The sequence below is a fragment of the Lissotriton vulgaris genome, chromosome 2_1 (assembly GCF_964263255.1).
Source record: "Lissotriton vulgaris chromosome 2_1, aLisVul1.2, whole genome shotgun sequence".
NCBI classification, from domain to species: Eukaryota; Metazoa; Chordata; class Amphibia; order Caudata; family Salamandridae; genus Lissotriton; species Lissotriton vulgaris.
Window position 1 is genome coordinate 1,490,131,458 of NC_141687.1, and position 21,276 is coordinate 1,490,152,733.

The following is a 21,276-nucleotide window of genomic DNA, read 5'->3' on the forward strand; positions in this document are numbered from 1 at the left end:
TTATATCTGGGGGTCTCTAGCTGGCAATGGTATTTACCTTTGTCCAATTAGGGACCCTTACTTCTAAGTCAGGATAAGGGGATTACACTCCTTCTTAACCCCTGCTCACCTCCTTGGTAGCTTGGCACGAGCAGACAGGTTTATCTCAGATGCAGTGTATTAAGCATTTGTGAATATAAACAGTAATACCGTGAAAACACTACAGATGGACACAACACAGGTTTTATAAAAATAAGTATCCTTTATATAGACTTATACACAAGACCACAAACGACAAAAATCCAAAATACTACACTTAAGATTGCCTTAAAGATGATAAATGTTGCTTAGTTCAAGTTGATGATAAATGGGACAAAGTAACGCAAAGTGAACAAAAGGCTCGCAAAAGTGGAGCTGCGTCGGTCCAGTGATCGGGGGGAGATGATAAGTCATTCCTCAATGCTTGCGCAGAATAGGGAATGCATCGTAATCCTTACCGGTGCGGCGGTGATGTGCAGATTCTTGGCCTGCCGGCCCGTTGCGGTGCGCAAGATGGCACCTTGATGCGATGCGATGATCCGGTTGCAATGCGAGAAGATTGCGACAACTCTGTATTATGGAGCCACGACAGGCCCTGCGACATGCTTCTCCGGTGATGCGATGGCGACTCTCTCGATTTCGTCACGCTTCTCGGGTGATGCGACAGCAGGCAGCTTCAATGAACACACGCTTGCAGGGAGATGCGTTGAAGGCTCGCTTTTCCGGCGATGCGACGATTTCAACTGCGTCGGTGACACGCTTCCTCTCGATGCATCGTGCTTCCAGCTCCCAGCGAACACAAATGTCTGTAGATAGAATTCCCAGCAAGGAAATTCAGAGGGAAGCTGGAGATTAAGTATTTTTCCCCTGAGACTTCAGCAGGAGGCAAGCACAGTTCAAGACCTTGGAGAATATTCTGTAGATGATGAAAGTCATTAAAAGTTCCTTCTCCTTTACTTGGCAATGAGGCAACCACTGCAGGCCAACCCAGCAAACAGCACACGGGCAGAGGGGCAGTAAAACTCCTGCAGCTTCCTTGGTTCTTCTCCTTGGCAAAAGATTTCTTGTTCCAGAAGTGATCTAATTTCTTGGGACCAGGGTTGCAATATTTATACCCCAAAATCCTTTGTTCTCTGAAGGCAGAGATGCCTCTGCCTAGTCCAAACCAGTCCCTGAGCTCTTTGTTTACACGACTCACTCCTTACTTTCACTGTGCAGGGCAGGGACATCAGACGCCCCACAGGACGAGGAGCCAGCACAAGGAGGGAAGGCATAGCCCTGGAGCACTTTGTTGACATGATTCCTTCTCTCCTTTCACAGTGCAGGGCGGAGACATCAGACAAGCCACAGGAGGTGGAGCCAGCATTGTAGAGGGAAGGTCCAGGCCTATTCAGGTCCCAGGTGCAACTCCTCTCTCCCATCTAGATGCAGATCTTTCTATTCACCACTGGTCTGCCCCAGTCTGTCTCCTGCAATCCTCCAGCCCTGTCACTCACAAACCCAGACAAGGAATACACAACCTAGCAGAGGCAGGCCTGGACAGTGAGGCAATAAAATACCTAGGGGCAGATTTATGTTAACTGGCGCATCCCCAGGGATGCGCCAGTTAACATGCGCCACAGTGCGCCACAGCTCCGCCAGCCATGGTGCGCCGCATTTATAATGCGGTGCACCATGGTGCAAAAACGGCACAGATGCGTGACGCATCTGTGCCGGAAATGTGTCGCATTGCTGGAGTTGCGTCGCAAGCACGACGCAGCTCCAGCAAGGCTCGGGGGTGCCCCATTTTATCAATGCTGCGTCCAGACCTACGCCTGCTTCAAGCAGGCGCAGGCTTTTGACGCAGCATTGGCTTAAAAGTGACTGAGTGAAATCTCATAGATTTCACTCAGCCACTTTTGCGAGGCGCACCTGCCCCGGAACGCCCACCCTGCGCCGGAACGCCCACAAGCGGCGCAGGGCTTTACAACGTGACGCATCTGCCTAGATGCGTCACGTTGTAAATCGTTCGTAGGGATGCGCCACGTTTACGCCGCCTTGCGTGACGCAACAGCGGCGTAAACGTGGCGCAAGAGCCTCATAAATCTGCCCCCTATTTTCTAAAAGTGGTATTTTCAAACACAGAATATTAAAAAAACAACTTTACTAAAAGATGTATTTTATTATTCTGCGTTCAAGCATATTAAGTTCGAATTTCTACCATGTTCCCTGAGTCAGTTAGGATTATAAGAATGTTATAATCTAACTGCCCATTCTAGCCTATGGAGAACTTTTTCAATAGTGAAAAACGAAAATGGCTGTACTTTACTATTAGGACATGCTTGCGATGGCAGGCCTGAAACGAGCTTTGCAAGCTTCTTCTGTGGGTGGCACAACCAGTGCTGCAAGCACACCAGCAGCATTTGATTTACAAACCCTGGGCACATATGGTGCACAGTACTAGGGGCTGTCAGGTAAATCAAATAACCCAATCATGGAATCAGCAATTAGTACATTAATTTAACATAGGGAACACTTGCACTGTGGCACTGAATAGCAGTGGCACAGTGCCCAAAGCATATAACCAGCAAAAACATATCAAAACAGAGGAGGCAATACGTCAAAATGGAAGAGAGACTTACGCCAATGATGCCAGGACTAACAGCTGTCAAACTTAACTTAGAGTCCATATGTAAAGTATTTATGCAGCAATTTGAACAGTAACAACATGAAAGCACAACATAGTAAAAATCCAACAGCACTTTAGAAAAATGTAACACCAGAATCGCAAAAATTAAATGAATAGAACCAGAGATATGTAATTTTGAAGATGTAAGTAAAAATAGCACCAAAAAGCACAAAGCACCACTTGCAGCTATCTAGTTGTGCGAGACCGAGTGAAAGTCACAAGTTCAGGCTGATTGCAAAGGAGCGTGGGGTGGATACAGTGACCAGGTTAGTGCAGCTAAAAGAGTTACCTTCAAAATCCAGCTCAATGAGTTCTAATGGTGGTGGAAGTAGCTGTGCGTGCAGGGAGAGCATCACAGATGGTCCTCGATGTAGCATGAAGAGCAGGCTGGGCATCACAGATTGTCATAGATATATCGCACAAAGCTCCTGCAGCATCACAGATGGTTCTTTCTGAAGCTTGAGTTGATGGCCCCTGCAAGCTGTTGATGCTGTAGAGCGAAGTGGAGATGAAGCATTCCTGTGCCTCATTGGTGATTCTTGTTGGTGGGGGGGGAGATCTTAGTGCAAAGAGCCCTGTTTGCATTTGTTAAGAGTCCTAAACTTCAAGGGATCTCAACTGACTCCCATTTTAAGGTATTGCCTATTGATTGTAAAAAGGTAGCTCCAGTGTTATCCTATTGGAGAAGCAGGGCTTTCAGTAGTGAAAAATGGATTTAGGAGCTTTTCACTACCAGGACATGTAAAACTTAAAATTACATGGCCTATTATTTAAATACATTGCACCCTGCTTTGTGTGCTGTTTATGACCTATGCCGGTGGCAACCTATATGTATTAGAAAGGCAGGTTTGAGCCTGGTAAAAGGTTTATTGACATAAATGGTGCCTGCAGTGGTCCACTTGACTGCTGTTTGCCACCTGATGCCTGAATCTATCATTTGTAAAATAGGAGCTAACCCTTACAATTTGCACTTTGGAAACAAGCACCACCTATTAAAGATGGCCATCTTTTCTGTGGCATTCCCCATATATCCTTCTGTTGCTGAACCTGTTTTCTTTAGCCATAGATATCTGTGCACCTTACCTCTGCCAACACATTTCTCACAACACATTTCTCACTCATTCTTAATTTCATTAGGTAATCAGTTTCCCGTGGTTTTGCAATATTTGTAAGGGGCATGTGTCGAAATTTGTTGTGGGACCCAAACTTCATCATTGTGCAGTATTTATTTATGCTGTACAATATTAACAATAATAAAATGTTAAAACACTAAAATATGATATCCTTATTCCAAGTGAATAGCCTGTCTCACAACTCAAAGAGTAGGGGACAAAGTGTATCCTAGAAAAGGAAATACAACCTTGTCTTAGTTTTTTTAGGTAAAATACCCTAACATATGAAAACAAAAATATGGATACTTTAGAAGTCTCTAAAGAAAGTACTTTCTTTAGCCACTTCGCTGCTATGGCACCTTAATATTTTACATTCATTTTCCATTGAAATGAATGGAAAGTTCATGACGAGTTACCCTTGTCATTAGCGTCGAAGAGGTTAGAGACTTCTAAAGTATCCATATTTTTGTTTTCATATGTTAGGGTATTTTACCTAAAAAAACTAAGACAAGGTTGTATTTCCTTTTCTAGTGTTTAGTTCCCCCACCTTGTCGTATGTAACAGGGGTACCTCCAACTTTTGTGACAAAGTGTATCCTAAACATTTATAGTAAAGTCAACAGGGCCTACTTTACATACCTATGCTCCTTAGAGGTGCTCCAATAACAAACCTGTCTAAGTCATGTTAATTCCTACTAAGGTATTAATTTAAATTGTTGAATCTAGTCTCTGAACAAACCGTTGACCTACTGCACATACCCTTTTCTTACTTTGTACAAATCCTTAAGTGCATAGGATGGTGTTTATATAGAATATCAGGAACAAAATTATCATGAGACAAAATAGGTTGTCAATAATAGAAATATCGTGAATTTGTATAGGGAAGCAAAGTTTTACTCTACATAACCCTATATGTACCTTGACAATATATGTTTCTTCAAGATACAGAGACATGGAGTTAAAAATAGCAAATGTATACTTATCTATTTACACTTACCTTCTCAATATTATTTTCCTCAATATTTTAGACACTATATGCTGTCCACACAATATATTTGTTTCTGATATTCCGTCAGTGATCCGTTTAGGAAAGCAGGTATTGAAGTTCCAAAAAATCCTTAGTAGTGTATAAAACTGTGAGTTGAGTATGAGTTCGCAAATCACAATGTTATATTTCAAGTCTTTCTGAATCAGGAGGTAAGGTAGGCCTGAAGTCAGCATGCCTCCTTCCTAGTGATTCGAAACTACATGTTAATGGTTTAAAACTGATATTGCAGATGCTCGTATACCACTAGCAAGGGGTGGTGTAAGAAATTTGAATATCAGTTTAAGGGGGTGAGAGCCCACTAAAAATAATAATAATCACAATTCTTGTCAGGATTAACCATTTAAGTCATTAAATAAATCTAATTTACCCCTCTGATACCTTGGTACAAACCAGTAAGGCTTAACTCAGAAGCAATGTGAAAAATATTTAAGCATCACCCTAAGAGTATTAAAAAGAAAATACAACATAAGAAAAATCCTAAACCAACAATAACATAAAAAACATGTAAATAAATAAAATGACACCAAAATGGCAAAAATCTAGTAGAACTGGAGATGTGAGTTTATAGAATTTGAGATAAAAATAGTGATAAAATTCACTTAGCACCAACAGCGGTCATATGGCCATGCTAGTTGGGACAATGTCAAATGGTCGACCATGATGGATCACCAGTTGTTTACAGGGGCCAGGTTCATTCTTGTGGAAAATTTACCTTCTGACTTAGAAAAATTTCTAGAGAAAAATTGGTTGTCAGTTAGTCTGTAAGCCTGGCCCTTGTTTATAGTGGCTGTTACTAACTATGAGGTAGGATCTCTATGTAAAGTCAGTCACTCTTAATGGTGAGTAGTGGCTGGCAAACACAAAAATTAAAATATCTATATCTCTAAAATAAGCAGGACACCAGACCATGCATACAAATATATCCAGGTAGTACAAAGATTATCTAGTAAAGTAGAAGAAAAGGGGGCCTACGGTACACAAGGGACAAAAAACACAATGAGCTGACCACATCACCGGAACAGGAGCCTGCTTGGGCCAGCATACCCTTCTTAGGACCTCATGCAAGAAATGTTAAACATACAAATTGTCGGGCATATACACCCAAGCCTGGCACAGGAAATGATTGTCTAGACTGGAAAATGACCTCAGGTCCCTTAAATCAGGGAAGGAGAACCAGGAGCTCAGAGACCATATCTGAGAAAAAGTAAGTGCACCATACCTCTGGCATGCTCCCATATACAAAAACCATTGATAGGTAAAGTAACATGATGTAACTACAAACCGGGACCTAAGAGAGACAGAGACAAAACCCAGAAGTCCACGAAGCAGATCCCAAGTTGAAAGAACAGTAAAGGAAATAGCTCAATGCCAGATCAAGAGATTGAAGATTGTAGAAAAGACATAATGGAAATAGGGAGAGGCACCAACTTTACCTCTTTAAATGAAGCACAGTTTTGAGAGAGATTCTTGAAACAACTTGTGGTTACCTTCACTTAATAAATGACAATGGGCACAGGGGGACTTGAGCCTTTAACATTCAGATTGAGAGCCTAAGGCACTAACCACTAGGTTACAATCGATTCCCCAAGCCAAAAACAAGTACTCAAAAGTTGAAATGGGCCTTGTCGAGACTCCACTCATGATCAGAAAATGACTGTAATTGAGAGACGGGAATCACTTAATCCACCAAACCAGCCTTCTACTGTAAACCAATCAAAAGCTGGAATGCAAGCATGTTAAAATAGACTAAGATGCAACAGCAGAAGCTGCAGCCAGCAGGATACAACTGTAGAATCTCCTAATACAAGTAAAACAAAACAAGTAGCCTGAACCCATCGACTGGAGAGCAGACCACAGATGTAAAAAAAGGATAAGAAAGTGGGATCATAGCCGACAACAGACATGCAGTAGCAATGGAGCTACCCCATAAGATTATAATTGGGGACCTGAACCTATCTCCACAATCCAAACTAGTACCAGATCATGTCAACAGCATTGTGTCAGTAATACACCAATGAAGACTCAGAACTTTTGAAAACCTCAAGGAAGTAAGGTCCCATAATCGCAGTGCCAAATGCAATCCGGACCAAGCAATGCAAGTGATGGTAACAGCGAGGTTTGAATCCAGCTAGAAAGTGGACTTGGGACCCTGGGACTATGTCCAACTGAGCAAAGGCAACCCAGAAAGCATGCGCCTGGTGCCAACCGTGTCCTCCTCAACTAGAGTGTGGCACCTGCGAGACTGACAACACAAAGAATGGAGAAAGAATGCAAGGAAAATTCCTAAAACACTGAGTCCTATTAATATAAAAAAAAAAACATATGTAACCTGAAACCAATCGACTGTTCTTCGAACGAACATCAATATGCTTCGAATTACTAAGAGTAGCAGACATCTATACAGTAGAAAGATGACAGTGGATATAAAACTCTTAACTTAAAACCCCAGAGATTCCGTCAGCAGTCTGGATTAAATACTATGAGCAATAAGAAAATGCTCCTTCAATAAATCTAGGACCTGCAGAAGCCAACTGAAGCGCAAAATATTGTAATCTCAGAAAGCAACAAAGTTACACTTGCAAAGCCAACTCACCTAACACTTACCTGAGGGGACATAAAGTGACTTGTTTCTGAAGGAGACAATCAAAAGTGAAAGTACTTGATGCCCTGCAGAAAGTTATCCTGTGAAGTGGTGAGGGGTTTAAACAAATTTAGGTTAGGAGAAAGTGGAATGCCTATTTTTTGTTTGAGCATCACCTTGTGTATTAGGACTGTGTTGAGGAAGATGGATGAGGTTGGAGTTAATGGACTGAGTTTCCTTAAGAATGCTCAGTGCGTTTTCAGTTGCAATTCCATTTTTCTAATAACCCATTAAAGTTTTTAATGGACAGGGCAGGTGATAGTGGTTTTACAAATTTTAGTACTGAGGTCGACTTTACATTTAAAAACGCATGACGTTTGGAAAACATTTTCATATCAATTTGTTCCAAATTATTTGTAGTTAGAACAGACTATTAATTTTAAAAGAGCATTTTCTTTAAAAAATGAATTGCCAAAAAACACAGTACCTGATTTAGGGTCCACCACCCAGCCTCTACTGTGCCTGCCACATTTAGAAATATCCCCAGACTCTGCAGCCATGTCTACATTGGTAGGAACCACCATCATGGCGGTTCCTGCCAGTCTAGGAAAAGTTTGAGGGACAACACTTTCTAAAACTTTCCCAAATGTTTTTTCAAAAACAAAGACCCAAAGAGTGAGTTTGTTTTTGAAAAATAAAACGATTGAAGCCCTATACATGATGTTTCTTCCATGGTGTGGGCGTCATTTTTTTTAAATATATTTCACACTACCAGAATATACCTGGCAGTGACGGATAGTAAACAACAAAAGCCATACAACTGCACACTCTAAATAGGAAGATGGTTGGATGTCTTACCTCTGAAAGGCCCTACTCTCTTGGGTCGTTGGGGAAAGGTTTACACTGATGGAGTACATTTCACTCAATCGATGTAAACCTAGAAGTCTGCCCCCTTTTAAATCCAGCAGAAGGACCGAGAGCTTCGCAGAGAGCTACTCCAACACTGTCGCAGCGAAAAACACTCTCTATCAAACTGTAAATCAGCTCCACAGTAGCCTATCGTGTCATTTAAACCACTCTGATACCGTTTAAGAATTAGATGGAAGGAGAAACGCAGCTAAACACATTTATTAGGGTGTTTTGATGTTGGAGTTGTTGTTAATTAACATGAAAGGCCTCTGGAATTTTAGTTTTACTTAAAATACCATTAAAATGTGTTTGAGGAATTGTTTCATCAGTGTAAATGGTTTAAAAACGTTGCAAGTTTTGCTTAAACAATATTCCTATTTGTATTTCGGATATTTAAACTAGGAGAATTTGAAAAAGTTTTACCAATTTAGGAAACCTGGAAATGAGCTAAGAAAAGTAAAATAATATGTTTACATTTTGAAAACTTTAGTCATTATTTTGGTCGTTTTCAAAGATTAAATGCATTGAGTAGTTTTTTTTATGAACGTATACTAAATTATTTAGATATGTTTCGCAAAAACTAATTGTAGATTATGAAAATCTTCTAAAATACTTTATATGCAACTTTAAAGTCTATCAAAGTGAAAAACCCCAACTGAACTTTACCTGAGGACTGCAATGTAATTTTGTGCGAGATGAATCAAACTAAACCTATAAATTAGCATGAGGTACATAGGTTGCTTTTCACTGTACAAATTCATAAAGAACAAATAATGAGTGAGTGAGTGAGAACATTTCTGTGGTGCACTAGGAATTCTTATCATAAAATATTATTGTTGAACTTAGACTAGAAACAGATACATTTTCGAACATTTTGCACAAAAACATTACACTGCGTATTCTCTCTGACTTACCTTCATACAACCAGTCTGCTATTCCATTAAATATGATTCCCTCCTTCCCCGACGATGTTAGTCGCAATGAACTACTCTTTACATCGGGCTGGTAGTAAATGTTGTTTTCAAAAATGTAGAGCTACAAAAACAATCAAAGAGTACAAAAATCAGAGGTGTTTTATTTTCTGCTTTAACATCTCTATTGTTTATATTAAAAACTGTGGGTGCATTTCAAACAAAAATATTGTATCTGTTGTTATGCATAGTTCGCTGTTTTTTCTATGCTTTAAAGATTACTAGAATGCTACAGATTTGTGCGGAAATAAAACTATTTGAAGTGTTCAACTAAACCCCTTTATTTGGAAAGCACACTATTATGGGCCTCATTACGATGAACTTTACACCCAACACCGTCTTGGATTCAGGAACTGACCGACTCGCGGTCGCCGGTTCCGCCCGACCAATTAGGGTGCGACCGAACACTGTTCCGTCGGAGTTCCGTTGTTCCCTATTGGAGCTCGTGTTCTGCCCAACAAGACAGTCTTCTACAGGGAAACGGGGTGTGTGTACAAGAATGCACCCTGTCACAGGCACCTAACGGTGCCTGCCACACAGTGCAGGGGTTTTACAGGGGGGTCCCTTACGTGCCCCCTTGGCTCCCAACTGGAGGCCGCACGATGAAGGGGGCCTTGCTACGGACCCACAAAGTCACTTCCCGACAGCCTTTTCATGTCATACAGGCCGACTCAGAATAGCTGTTGGAAATCGACATTGTAATCGGTCGGAAATGCTGTTCATACAGGTGTACGATGTGGCTTCGACGTATTTGAATACAGTGAGAGCCAGTCGGAACTGATTCAGAATAACCACATGGTTTACTTTCGGTAAGCTGACTAGTCGTCGAATAGTTCCAACGCAGTCTAGGAAATTCCGATTGTCGGGCGGAGGCTTTCCGTCTGATATTGTAACAAGGCACTATGTTCAGTAATGGCCTGTGGTGGGAGTGCTGCCTGGCGCTGACGTGGGGCAGGGAGGGGCAGGGTGGTGGGTAGTAAAGTACGGATTACATCCGATTAGAGGTAAGTAAACATATTAATAAATAAACACATTTTGTTGTGTACTTACCTCTAATTGGCAGTAATCCGTAGTTTACTACCTCCAACCCTGTCACTCCCCCGCCCCACGTCAGCGCCCGGCAGCACTCCCACCATGGACCGCTACTGCCTATGTGGTAAGTGACTCAAATATAAAATACAGTGAAAGGGGCCTCACAGTACCCAAAAGGGACAAGGCACCACGTGTGACTCAAGGTCAAGTATATAATTCGCTTTTGGTATACCTATCCAGAAACATTCCACATATATTAACTTATGTCCCATTCCAGTTTGCAGACACGAAATTGAAACATATATTAAAACATTTAATAGAAAATTTCTGTATCATACATATATAAAAACAATGCTAAAACATGAAGAAATACACATTAATATGTTTTTATCCCAAACCAGGCAGAAAGGACTTTCACACTTGTCATAAAATACATTAATTCTTGATCATATATTAACTGGACATCATGTAAATGCTCAATACTTTATCAGGATGGTGCTCAGTGCAATGCATGCGAATTTAGTGACAACCAGCGCGTCAACGCGTTTTGGTGGATTGAAATAATATGGAATGGTCTATTATGGTAAACAGCCTTTTTTTTATCACATTGGAGCAGACCTGGAGTCAAAGGGCTATATTGAATTCTTACTGGTTAGTGTTACTGGTTAAATCTGTATATAGAAACGTTTTGGAAAACAGACTGCATACCAACGGGGAAGTTGTTTAACTCCCACATTATTCTTGAGTAGGTGGCAACCATATAACAGGTTACTGCTATATTGCCACACTTCAAATCTTTACACAGAACTGAAGGAAGTTGTTCAACTACCGGATCAAATTAAAGAAGTCTGTATTGCATAGCAGGATCGGCTGTTTACCATAATAGACAATTCCATATGGCAGAACAAGAGGCAAATACATTTTAGCATTTTAACATTTATGAACCATGCACTTTATGACCTAATGGTACCCAGCTTAAAATTTAAGAAACAGGTCAGAGACGACTCTGCAGACAAGCCACAGCTGATTAAAAGCAGCACGTCACCAAGCTAAAACCAGTCTGATGACTGATTGGAGGAAAGGAGAAAAATTCGCTTTTTGTCCTGAGGAAGGTGGTTTCTTTATTTCATTATGTGTAAAAAGGGAAAGAAAACATGATTACTAATACATTATAGCCAACTAGGTTTTTTATCAAAGCTTGGCAAAAGTTAGAATTGCTTGATCCACTTAAGTTTATGGCAAAATGTTAATGTTTGCTGATCTGTAAAGGAATATAAAATATGAATAGTGACAGATGTTTAGATTGAAGACGTTGAAGAGGAGGAACCTTGCAACCTTTTAGAATTCTGAAATCCTCCACTCCCACAAATGAGCAATGGAGTTCGAAGATAAGGACTACCAGATGTGTCAATTACCTTCTCAAAGGTCTATATTTGAGACAGCGGCAAATAACTAGAGATATCATTTCTTCTAACATCAGCTGAAACAGCAGTGAAGCAAAGAAGCAAAATCGTGTGGTTGACATGAGAAAACAGGACAGGAGAAAAGAACATGAGATGCCTACTATTTGATATTTTCTAATGAAATCTAGTATGGGCTCAGGACAGAAACTAAAGTTTGCTGAAGCTACAGGCAGAAATTATCAATAGGTCAATGTAGTCATTGGAAAGTCTCCACACATAGGGTGGAATCTCTGTAGTGAGAATTCCCTACGACTGCAGGGCCTCCGCCACGAGTGCAGATGCTCTCTAGTGGTGAGGGGTTCAAAAGGTTGATGAACAAAGCTTGAAAGAATAACATTAACATCCATAAAGTAGGCAGTCTTGGTGCTGTATGTCACATCTCTGAAATCAATGTTTCACCTCAGCATGTGCAGATACCAGCACTGTAAACCACAAATTGTGTTGGTTGTAGTAGAGGACCCCAGAGGTGTGTCAAAGTTATACCATTTTTTTGTGGAACTAGTCAAAATTCTTTAAAAGTTAAACACTTTGGGGCCGATTCACAGGATCCTAACTTAAGACAAAATCCTAATTTAAGATAAAATCCTAGCTTTACAACTAGTAAATGCCTTCTGTTAATACCAAAAGTAGTAAGTTTAGGATTTTGTCTCAGATTAGTTCTGTGAATCGGCCCCTTTGATGTGGAATGTAAAGCTTGTATGTAGCACTATATTTTTAGAGCAAATCACATCATAAATGCATTTGGTGCTAAAAATAATAGCACAAAAAGTACAAGTTGGGCAAACAGCAACTACTCATCTTTTCGTTGTTCAAGTAGTTCCTTTGCTCCCATTAGACCATTTTGCTGAAATGGGGTTTAATAATGCCACATAGCATAATTTTGGTAAATTCATGTAACAAGCGGAATAGGAAATTCATGAAATTACATCAGAATATGCCAACGATTTAGAAATTTCCCTCAAGCATAGATGAAATGAAGGCGCTGCAGGACACCAGTGAGCCGGGTGATAAGTGACTGCAGGAGGATATACCTGAGCCAGGTGAGAAGCAAAGAAAAGTTGAAATCTAATGCAGAGAAGAGAGGGTTTCTATCTTTCACCAAGGCTCATTGGCAAAATGGTACAGCAACGTGATCTTCGCACAAAGTTACAGGAATTGCTTCCTGAACACTAAAACCTCATTATTGGTTTCCTGTACCTCTGTTGTTGGCTGGACAAAGGGCTGGACAAAGCTGACATTCATTGGCAGATGTTTAGATGACTGTTATGGAAGACAAAAAATGTGCAGAGGAGCCCCTGGCTCTACAGCCATAGATCAAAGCAGGAGGAGACAAAGCAGCTTGTCTTAGGATTCTACAGAATGATAAGCAAAACCAATGTCCAAAATAGAAGCTGAAATGCAGAGGATTCTCATGATCAATCCCCAATGGAATAATGAAAAATGATGAGGCCCGCTATAGAATGTAATGAGGGGCCCCTGAGACTCCCATATCTCACAGACATTAACTAATGTTGTGCTGAATGGGGCCCCTTGAAGGGTCGGGGTCCCCCCTGAGCCGTATGGGTTGCAGGGGTGTGAATTACACCTTCATGAATCCAATGGAAGGACACTGCTTCCACGGTGTCTCAAATCCCTAAAAGACCATCAAAAAAATTGTGAATTGCTTATCTTTTCTGTGTCTCATTCACAATTACCATCCACAACAAACACCAGCAGAGGCTCCAATTTCCAACACGAAAAAACTTCCACCTAAATTGTTTTGTTTCTGAAACGTTTACAGGGTGAACAAGAAGAGGACTTGATTTGTTCATACAAACATTTATAGCCGTCAAGTGACCCGTGAAATTGTGATACTATAATTCATTACTGGCTTTGTAGCCAAACAATTAGGGATTAATGGCATGTTCAGTAAACGAATTGCCGCAAAATGTTAGACCAACCATTTTGATAGGGAACCAGATGGCAAATCTGAAAATCCAACACAAACAGGAGCAAGGGTATATTGTTGATGAGCAGCATGATTTAAAGACTCAATAACCTTTTGCAATGGAGCTATTGTTAAAGGGGGCCTGAAGTTTGCTTGGGGGGGCATACATAGCTTTTACTTTTCAACACATTGAACTTCAGATCAATTAACTAGAAAATAAATTACATTAATACTTCCACTTGGGCCAGAAAGCAAGAGAATGCGCTTTTTAGAATAGTACCTAGTAAGGTTTTCTAGTATGACATTAGCTGTATGAGAAACTGTCTATGCAGCTATGCCTTACAGATCAGTTCACAGAGGTTCACAGGTTTCAATGGCTCATCTTTGGTTGGCAACAGCAACAGTGGAATCCACAGAAAGCATGTGTTTAGAAGAAAGTAGCGCTAAAAGATTACTTTAGGTTATGCTGGACAGTGACAAAGTTAAAGTTTGGGTTGAACTAGTTATTGCTCAGGCCGGCTACATGACCCTTGTAGGCCCTGGTGGACAAAGTATCTTTCCTGGTCATAAGCAACAAGATGTATCGATCTTTTCCTCACAGTGAAAGCATTGCATCAGGTCCAAAGACGGGTGCTGGAGTCAAGAGGCAATGGATTCTACCACACTGTATCAATCTCACCATGCTGCTGGGGTGGTGATACGCTGTCTGATACGTCAATCTCCAGACGCAAATCACTGATTCCGATGCAATGCATCGATTTTACTCCTGCAACAGGGTCCATGCACTGGTTATCTTTCACAAAGACAGGAGATGCATTGAAGTCAATGTTGCAAGTATCTGAGAAATTTCTAATGAGCCAGGCATTGGAGCAGGGGTAGAGACTTGGAAATCCTTCAGTCTAAAGCAACAGGAGGTAAGCCAACAAGCCCTTGGAGTTCACTTGGAGAGAAGGCAGAGTCCAGTTCTCCTTCAGCAGAGTCAAAGAGCAGCAGGCATCAGAGCAACAAACAGAAAAGCATGCCTTTCAGATCAGCAGTCCATTTGAGTCCTTTAAGTAGTATAGCACTCTCTCTGACAGAGGTTCAGTTCAAGATCCACAAGTATCGGATTTTAGTGAGTTAGTGACCCAGTACTTATAACCCAAAGTGCCTTTGGTGTGGTGTTGACTTCAAAGCAGCCCTCTGAAGTGCACAAGGATTCCTTTCAACCCAGTCCTGTCTGTGGGAGACGGGAGTAATCAGGCCTTTGTGTGGGGACAGGACACAGCCTATTCAAGTGAAGGATTTATCCCCTACCATCCATCCTGCCCAGCCAAGGCCATCAGATGTAGATGGGTACCTGGACACACCTATCCTTCCTGTGTTATGACTGTCTAGATGGAATTCGCAAAGTGTAGCTGTCACCCACCCATATTATGTATTTGAGACAGGCTTTCAGGCACATAGTGCAGTAAGTTCTGAGAAATTACCACTTTCTAAAAGTGCTATTTTTAAAGCAGTAATGTTAAATCCAACTTCACCAGTAAGGAGTACTTATGATTACCATTCCAAACATATGAAACATCAAAAAGCTACTCCTCTCAGATCAGGAAATACAGCTTAAAAGTGTATTGAGAAATTCCCAGTGCTAGCCTATCCGAGGAGTAGGCCTAACAGTAGTAAAAAACTAAATGGGCTGTTTGTCATTACCAGGACCTGCAAAACTTAAAAGTACATACCCTACCTTTTGCTTACATTGTACCCTACATAGAAACCTACCCTTAGGGCTACCTAGGACCTGCCATAGAGGTGACGTATATGTAATTAAAAGGGAAGTTTAAGATTTATCAAATAGTTTTAAATGCCAAGTCTAAGTGGTAGTCAACTGTACACGCAGGAACTGCAGTGGCAGGCCTGAGACAGGTTTTAAAGGCTACTTCTGTGGGGATCAAAATCCATGCTGCAGCCCACTAGTAGCATTTAATTTACACGCCCTGGGTATATGGTACACCACCTTACAATAGACTTGCAATGAAATGGCACAATAAAGGACTATAATTGGGTGGGAAACATGGCGGCCAGCTAGGTGCCGGTCGCGAGTCGTGAGCCCATTAGCCTCCACTACCGGGATGCTGTATTATTTTCATGTCGTGCCCTTCCTCTCACCGCGCTGACTCACGCCTTTGTTGAGGTGTAGTACGTCCACTCCGGGGACTGCGGAGACCAGAGATTGTTGGAGACTGGGGTGGCCACGAGTATGTGTACACCGCCGCCGAGGTTTGCTGCTGCCACTTCCCCAGACGAGAGCGGGTGAGCGCAGAGCTCCCTGGATACTGCTGCGGCTCCGCTGGCTTCTGCTGCAGCGTTTTGTCTCTCAGCGCTCCTTGGGGTGTTTGCGGCTGGCGGTTGCCATTCTGCCTGCGCCCTTGGGGTCTCCAGCTTCTCCGACTCTTCTGCTTATCTTTTGGAGTGTCAGAAACAATCTTCAAAAGCAAGATATGCACCTCACCTTTATTCCATGGCGGTAGCAAGTCTACAACCTGTTCAACAGCTGGGTGTACCAAAAGCCGTGGTGGAGCTAAGAAAGGTTCAGGTATACACAGCAAAATCTGACTTCTTAGCCTGTTCAGGTCCTACTTCCATTCTCTGTGTCTCCATTTCTCCCTTTACCGAATTTTCTAGGGGGAGAAGGTGTAAATTAAGATCACGCAATTTCCTGGGGTGAGGACCACGCAACACAGCAACATCGGGTTATGGAGAACGATCAAGGTGTTACCAGACAAAAAGGTAAACAGAGGCAGGTAGCGAATAAAGCTAACAAATAAGTTAATAAATAAGTCAAGCTTTCGCCTGCAAAGGGCCAAAAGAAGACAAATAATTTAGCCCCCATAAAAGTTGCTCCTTAAGTCCGGTCCTATTTCATGGCTAACCCCCAGGGTAATCCGGACCTCATCAGGTGGGGTGGTACTGTGTCACAGAAGAGGAAAGTGGTGAGGTGGTGGACTCTTCTATTACACTCTCTAATCGTTTTGCACCTGAGTGCTCTGCCTGTATTGAGTGGGGGGGCAAGACATCAAGAACACGAGGAAGCAGGGCCTGCCTCGCTGGAAGAGGGACTCCAAAGTGCAGAAACTGTTCAGGGGCTACTAAAACGGCTGACACTGGAAATGGGTGCCCGCTTCTCTATCTCGGAAACAAATAAAAAAAAAACAAGACACCTGTACCGGCCTAGAAGAAAATCTCCTGGCACTCACTCACAGGATGGACGACCTGGAACAAAAAGTAGGGAGCCTCGGCCAAGAAGCTAAGAACAACGCCCAAGAGATATCGAGATTAAAAGAGAGAGAGCGACATGGCAGAGAGAGTGGAGAGGCTGGAAAATATGTCAAGCAGGAATAATATTAGGATTTTAGACTTAAAAGAAGGGCTGGAAGGAGATCATTTAAAATCTTATGTCATTAATATTCTCACCAATACCTTCCCACAGATTGCATCCCCCGCAGTCTGGTGGGCAGAAATACAGCAAATCCACAGAGCCCCTTTCAGGTTAAACCAGGCTTGAAAAAATCCTAGAAAGATCTTGGTCTACATACAGTCTTACACTCTTAAGGAGCTGTTAATGGGGGCGACTCTTAAGCTTGAGTCTATTCAGGTGCAAGGCGCCTCCTTTAGAATCCATTCGGATATCTCCCGGGTCACAGAGCATAGGAGATAGGGGCTGGGAAAACGGATGGATGCCTTGAAGGATTTAGGGGTCCAGGTGCAGCTGCGGTTTTCAGCATTCTTGAAAGTAGTTCTCAAAAAGAAGATGTATAACTTTAGGTTCCCTGAGGATGTGGACAGCTTTTTGGCACAATATAACACAGATGTTTAAGGAGGGGGGTTAGTGAATCAGCATCCAATTTTTTACTTTAATATTATATTAGACACACTGAGGGTAGGGGCTCTAGGCTTAAATAGGCTATATTTATTGCCGGTAGGTAGTATGGGAGGGTTCCCGCGGGATGGTGGGTAGTTCGGGGGTGGTGGGGTGTTCTGGGAGTTTTTATATTGTTTGGTGGGGAGCATTGGGAAAAAAATGTTAGTACAATCATGTGACATTATAACCTCTAGTAGCTGCTGCAGAAGGTAGAACCAGATTTATGTTGGGGGATAAGACCAATCAGGTAGGGATGCAACAACTTGAATGTCTCAGCTGGAATGTTAATGGCTTGAGAGTAATAAGAAGACAACGTCTAATTCTTCAGTATTTTAGGAATAGCTCAGCTAAACTCCTTTTGCTTCAGAAGACTCATCTTATGAAAGCAGAGTGTGAGGCACTATTCGGTAAATATAAATGGGTGGACACAATTGTAGCTTCGGATCAGCAATGTTGTTCTGAAGGAACTGCGATAATATTAAAAAGAAACTCTGGAGTAGAGGTAACTAAGTCCCAGGTAGATTGCAGAGGACATTGGGTCATTGTTGAGATTAAGTTTAGGGGGGTTAAACAGACCCTGGTTAGCTTTTATGGGCCTAACGAAGATGATATCTCCCCACTGAACACTTTCTGTCTGGCCCTTGCTGACTGTGTAGCTCTTCTGATTCTGGCTGGAGAGTTTAATGTACTCTTAGCTAATAGGCTAGATAGGTCCTTTCCTTGCACTCAGATAGCAGCCCCTCGTGTAAAAGCACATCTCCTCAACATCTTGAAAATGTTTAACTTATGTGATGTGTGGAGGAAAAGACATTGAGAGGTTAAGGAGTATTCATTTTATAGTAAAAAATAACTCTCGCTATTCCAGATTAGACTATGTATTTATGGTACTTTTAATTAAATACATGCCCATTCATTTATCGGATCATGGTGCATTTGGTTTTCAATCTAGTCTTTCCTCCGGATTTTTCAATAAGGAGATGGACACTGAATAGGAGGTTTCTCCTATTATCTTCGACGCCAAGCTTTTTGAAGTCTGAAACTGAAGTATTCTTCCAGAACAATCTTGGGTCTGCCCCACTAAATATTTTCTGGGATGCCTTTAAGGCGTTGCTTAGAGGGATACTAAAATGGGCAGTTTCAGTGTGAGCTAGGTCAGAGAGGGAAGAACTGGCCAACTTAGAACTGCAGAAGCAAGGGCCGAGGCTGAGCTAAAGGCGAGACCTCCTGAAGACCAGGGGAAAGAGCAGTGGATAAAGAAAGTGGAGGATTGTCAACTAAAATTTGAACTTAAAACTGAAGAAATTTTGCGCCAAAAGTGGGAGTTAAGCAAAATGGGGGAGTTTGATCAAGGGGAGAACTGTGGTAAGCTTCTTGCCATGAAGTCAAGGTCTGATAGAGCTAACACGTATATTAGTAAGATTAAGGTGGGTACACAACTGACGGAGGAAAAAAATTAAATAGCACAGGTTTTCACAGGGTTCTTTCATGATCTATATCATGAGGATCTCAAGTGGTGGGACGAGCTTACATATAGCTGGCTCAAGGAGAAATTATTGCTGCTGTTAACAGAGGCAAGTCAAGAATTTCCCTTTCAAGACATATCAGGGAGTGAGATATTGGAAGTGTTAGACCTGGCTAAAAAGGGGAAAGCTGCTGGCCCAGATACAATTCCGGTTGAGGTTTATTATATGCTGAAAGATGAAATTATCCCGGTCTGGTTAACGTTGTTTAAATAAATATTAAAGGGTACTTCTCCACTACCTGAGTCATGGTCAGATGCAGTTATCACCCTGATATTGAAGCCCAATAAGGACCCTTTGGAGTGTCAATCATACCGTCCAAATTCATTAGTAAATGTGGACTATTAAGTATTTGCAGGATTTTGAATAAATGGCTCTGTAAAATTATACCTTAGTTAATCCATGAAGACCAAAAGGGTTTTCTTCCGGGTAGGCAAATGTCAGAGTTGGTTTATACTTTGATTGGTTCAGTGGACCTGGCATCGTCTTTGAGTAGCCCTTTGTCAATTATTACAGTTGATGCTGCCAAAGCTTTTGACCGGGTCAACTGGCATTTTCTAGACAGGACCTTGAATGTCATGGGCTTCACCTCGGTTTTTAGAGAGGTAATTAAAAAAAATTATAGCTCACCCCGTGCTCGCATTTTAGTCAATGGTAGCCTATCCCCGATGGTGAACATAGAATGTGGAACAAGGCAGGGATGCTCGTTGTCTCCCATTCTATTTGATATCTAGCTGGAGCCTTTCGCTCAGAGTTTAAGGTTGAATGATAAGAATGTTCCATTTAAAGTGGGTGGGCTTGTTAGAAAACTGGCGATCTATGAAGATGATCTAGTTCTGTATTCATCTTGTGTAGATACTACCCTGCATGCGCTTATACAGGAAACTGATACTTTTGGGAAGTTCTCAGGTTATGAGATAAATACAGATAAAACAAAGGTCATGGCTTGGAACACGTCTAATCAGGGGGAATTATACGAGACAGAACTAAGATACCTCTGGATCACAATAAATCATGACCCTAGGAAAATTCCAAAGGTGAATCTAGATAGAATTTCAAGGGAAGTAGAGATTCTTTTAAAAAGATGGCAAAACATACCACTATCGTAATATGGCCGAGTAAATCTGATTAAGATGTGTGTTCTCTCAAAGTATTCTTATCTTTTTAATAATGTACCTTTGGAATTTCCAAAAGCTGAGATCCCTAAAATCCAGGGTAGAATTTCCTCTTTTATTTGGGCAGGAAAGGGGATAAGACTGTCCTTGAAAAAACGTAGGCGCCAAATTAACACAGTGTTGTATGAGTTTACCTGACTTTCAGCTGTACTGATGGGCCTATCAACTATAGAACGCCCGGATGTTATTGCATTCCCCGGATAATTCTCTGATTGGTATTACCTGGTAGAGGACAACAAATGTCTTCCTTGGGAGTACTGGAACCAAACCACTGCTGGAACTCTATCCAGATGTAAGTACTACAAGCTTTTGTCATAGTGCAAATCTCAAAGTTGGTTGTGTAGTCTGGATGACAATATGGAGTATGATTTGCAAAATCAATCCCAGAGGAAGAAAGAAGTTGCCCTATGGTATACCTATCTTCTGGCTGGAGTAGAAAGAAGAATGGACAAGCCGTACCAGGTCTGGGTGAATTACTTGCCAGGCGAAGAATGGAACGAGTTATGGCAAGTATCTATTGACATACTTCATTTAGTGATTAAATCTGCTGCTCTCAGAAGAAACCATTTTTTCATACATCCATAGGATATACTGGACCCAGCTTAAGGTCTGTAAAGTGAAGGGTGGAGGTACAGCAAGCTGCTGGAGGTGAGGTTTTCAGAGTGGAATGATGTCCATATATTCATGTCCTGTCCCAGAATACACAAATTTTGGTTGGAGGTCGGTAAGACCATTTCCAGGGTTCTGGGTGTGGAAATGGAGGTAAGCCCAATTCTCATATCTTTTGGTGTGGTGGCTATTCGGGTGGGATACGATCTCAGTTTGGGTCCCAATGCAAATTGGTATTTTACCTGATATTGTTGGCAAGGAGGGAGATATGCCTGTTGTGGCGACAGGAAACGCCTCCTAGTTGGAATGATTGGTGGAATTCTGTTAAATATTATCGAGCCATAGA

The 21,276-nt window shown here is 41.7% G+C and overlaps 1 protein-coding gene across 2 annotated transcripts in view; it reads right to left on the minus strand.

The window, feature by feature from the left end:
* The window catches only part of DPP10 (dipeptidyl peptidase like 10), a 1,575,897-nt gene that overhangs the window by 554,939 nt on the left and 999,682 nt on the right, over nt 1-21,276 (minus strand). For both annotated transcript variants that reach the window (XM_086957361.1, XM_086957360.1), the window contains exon 8: nt 9,250-9,370. In XM_086957361.1, coding sequence (XP_086813487.1) covers nt 9,250-9,370 — 121 coding nt within the window. The remainder of the gene's footprint in view (nt 1-9,249; nt 9,371-21,276) is intronic.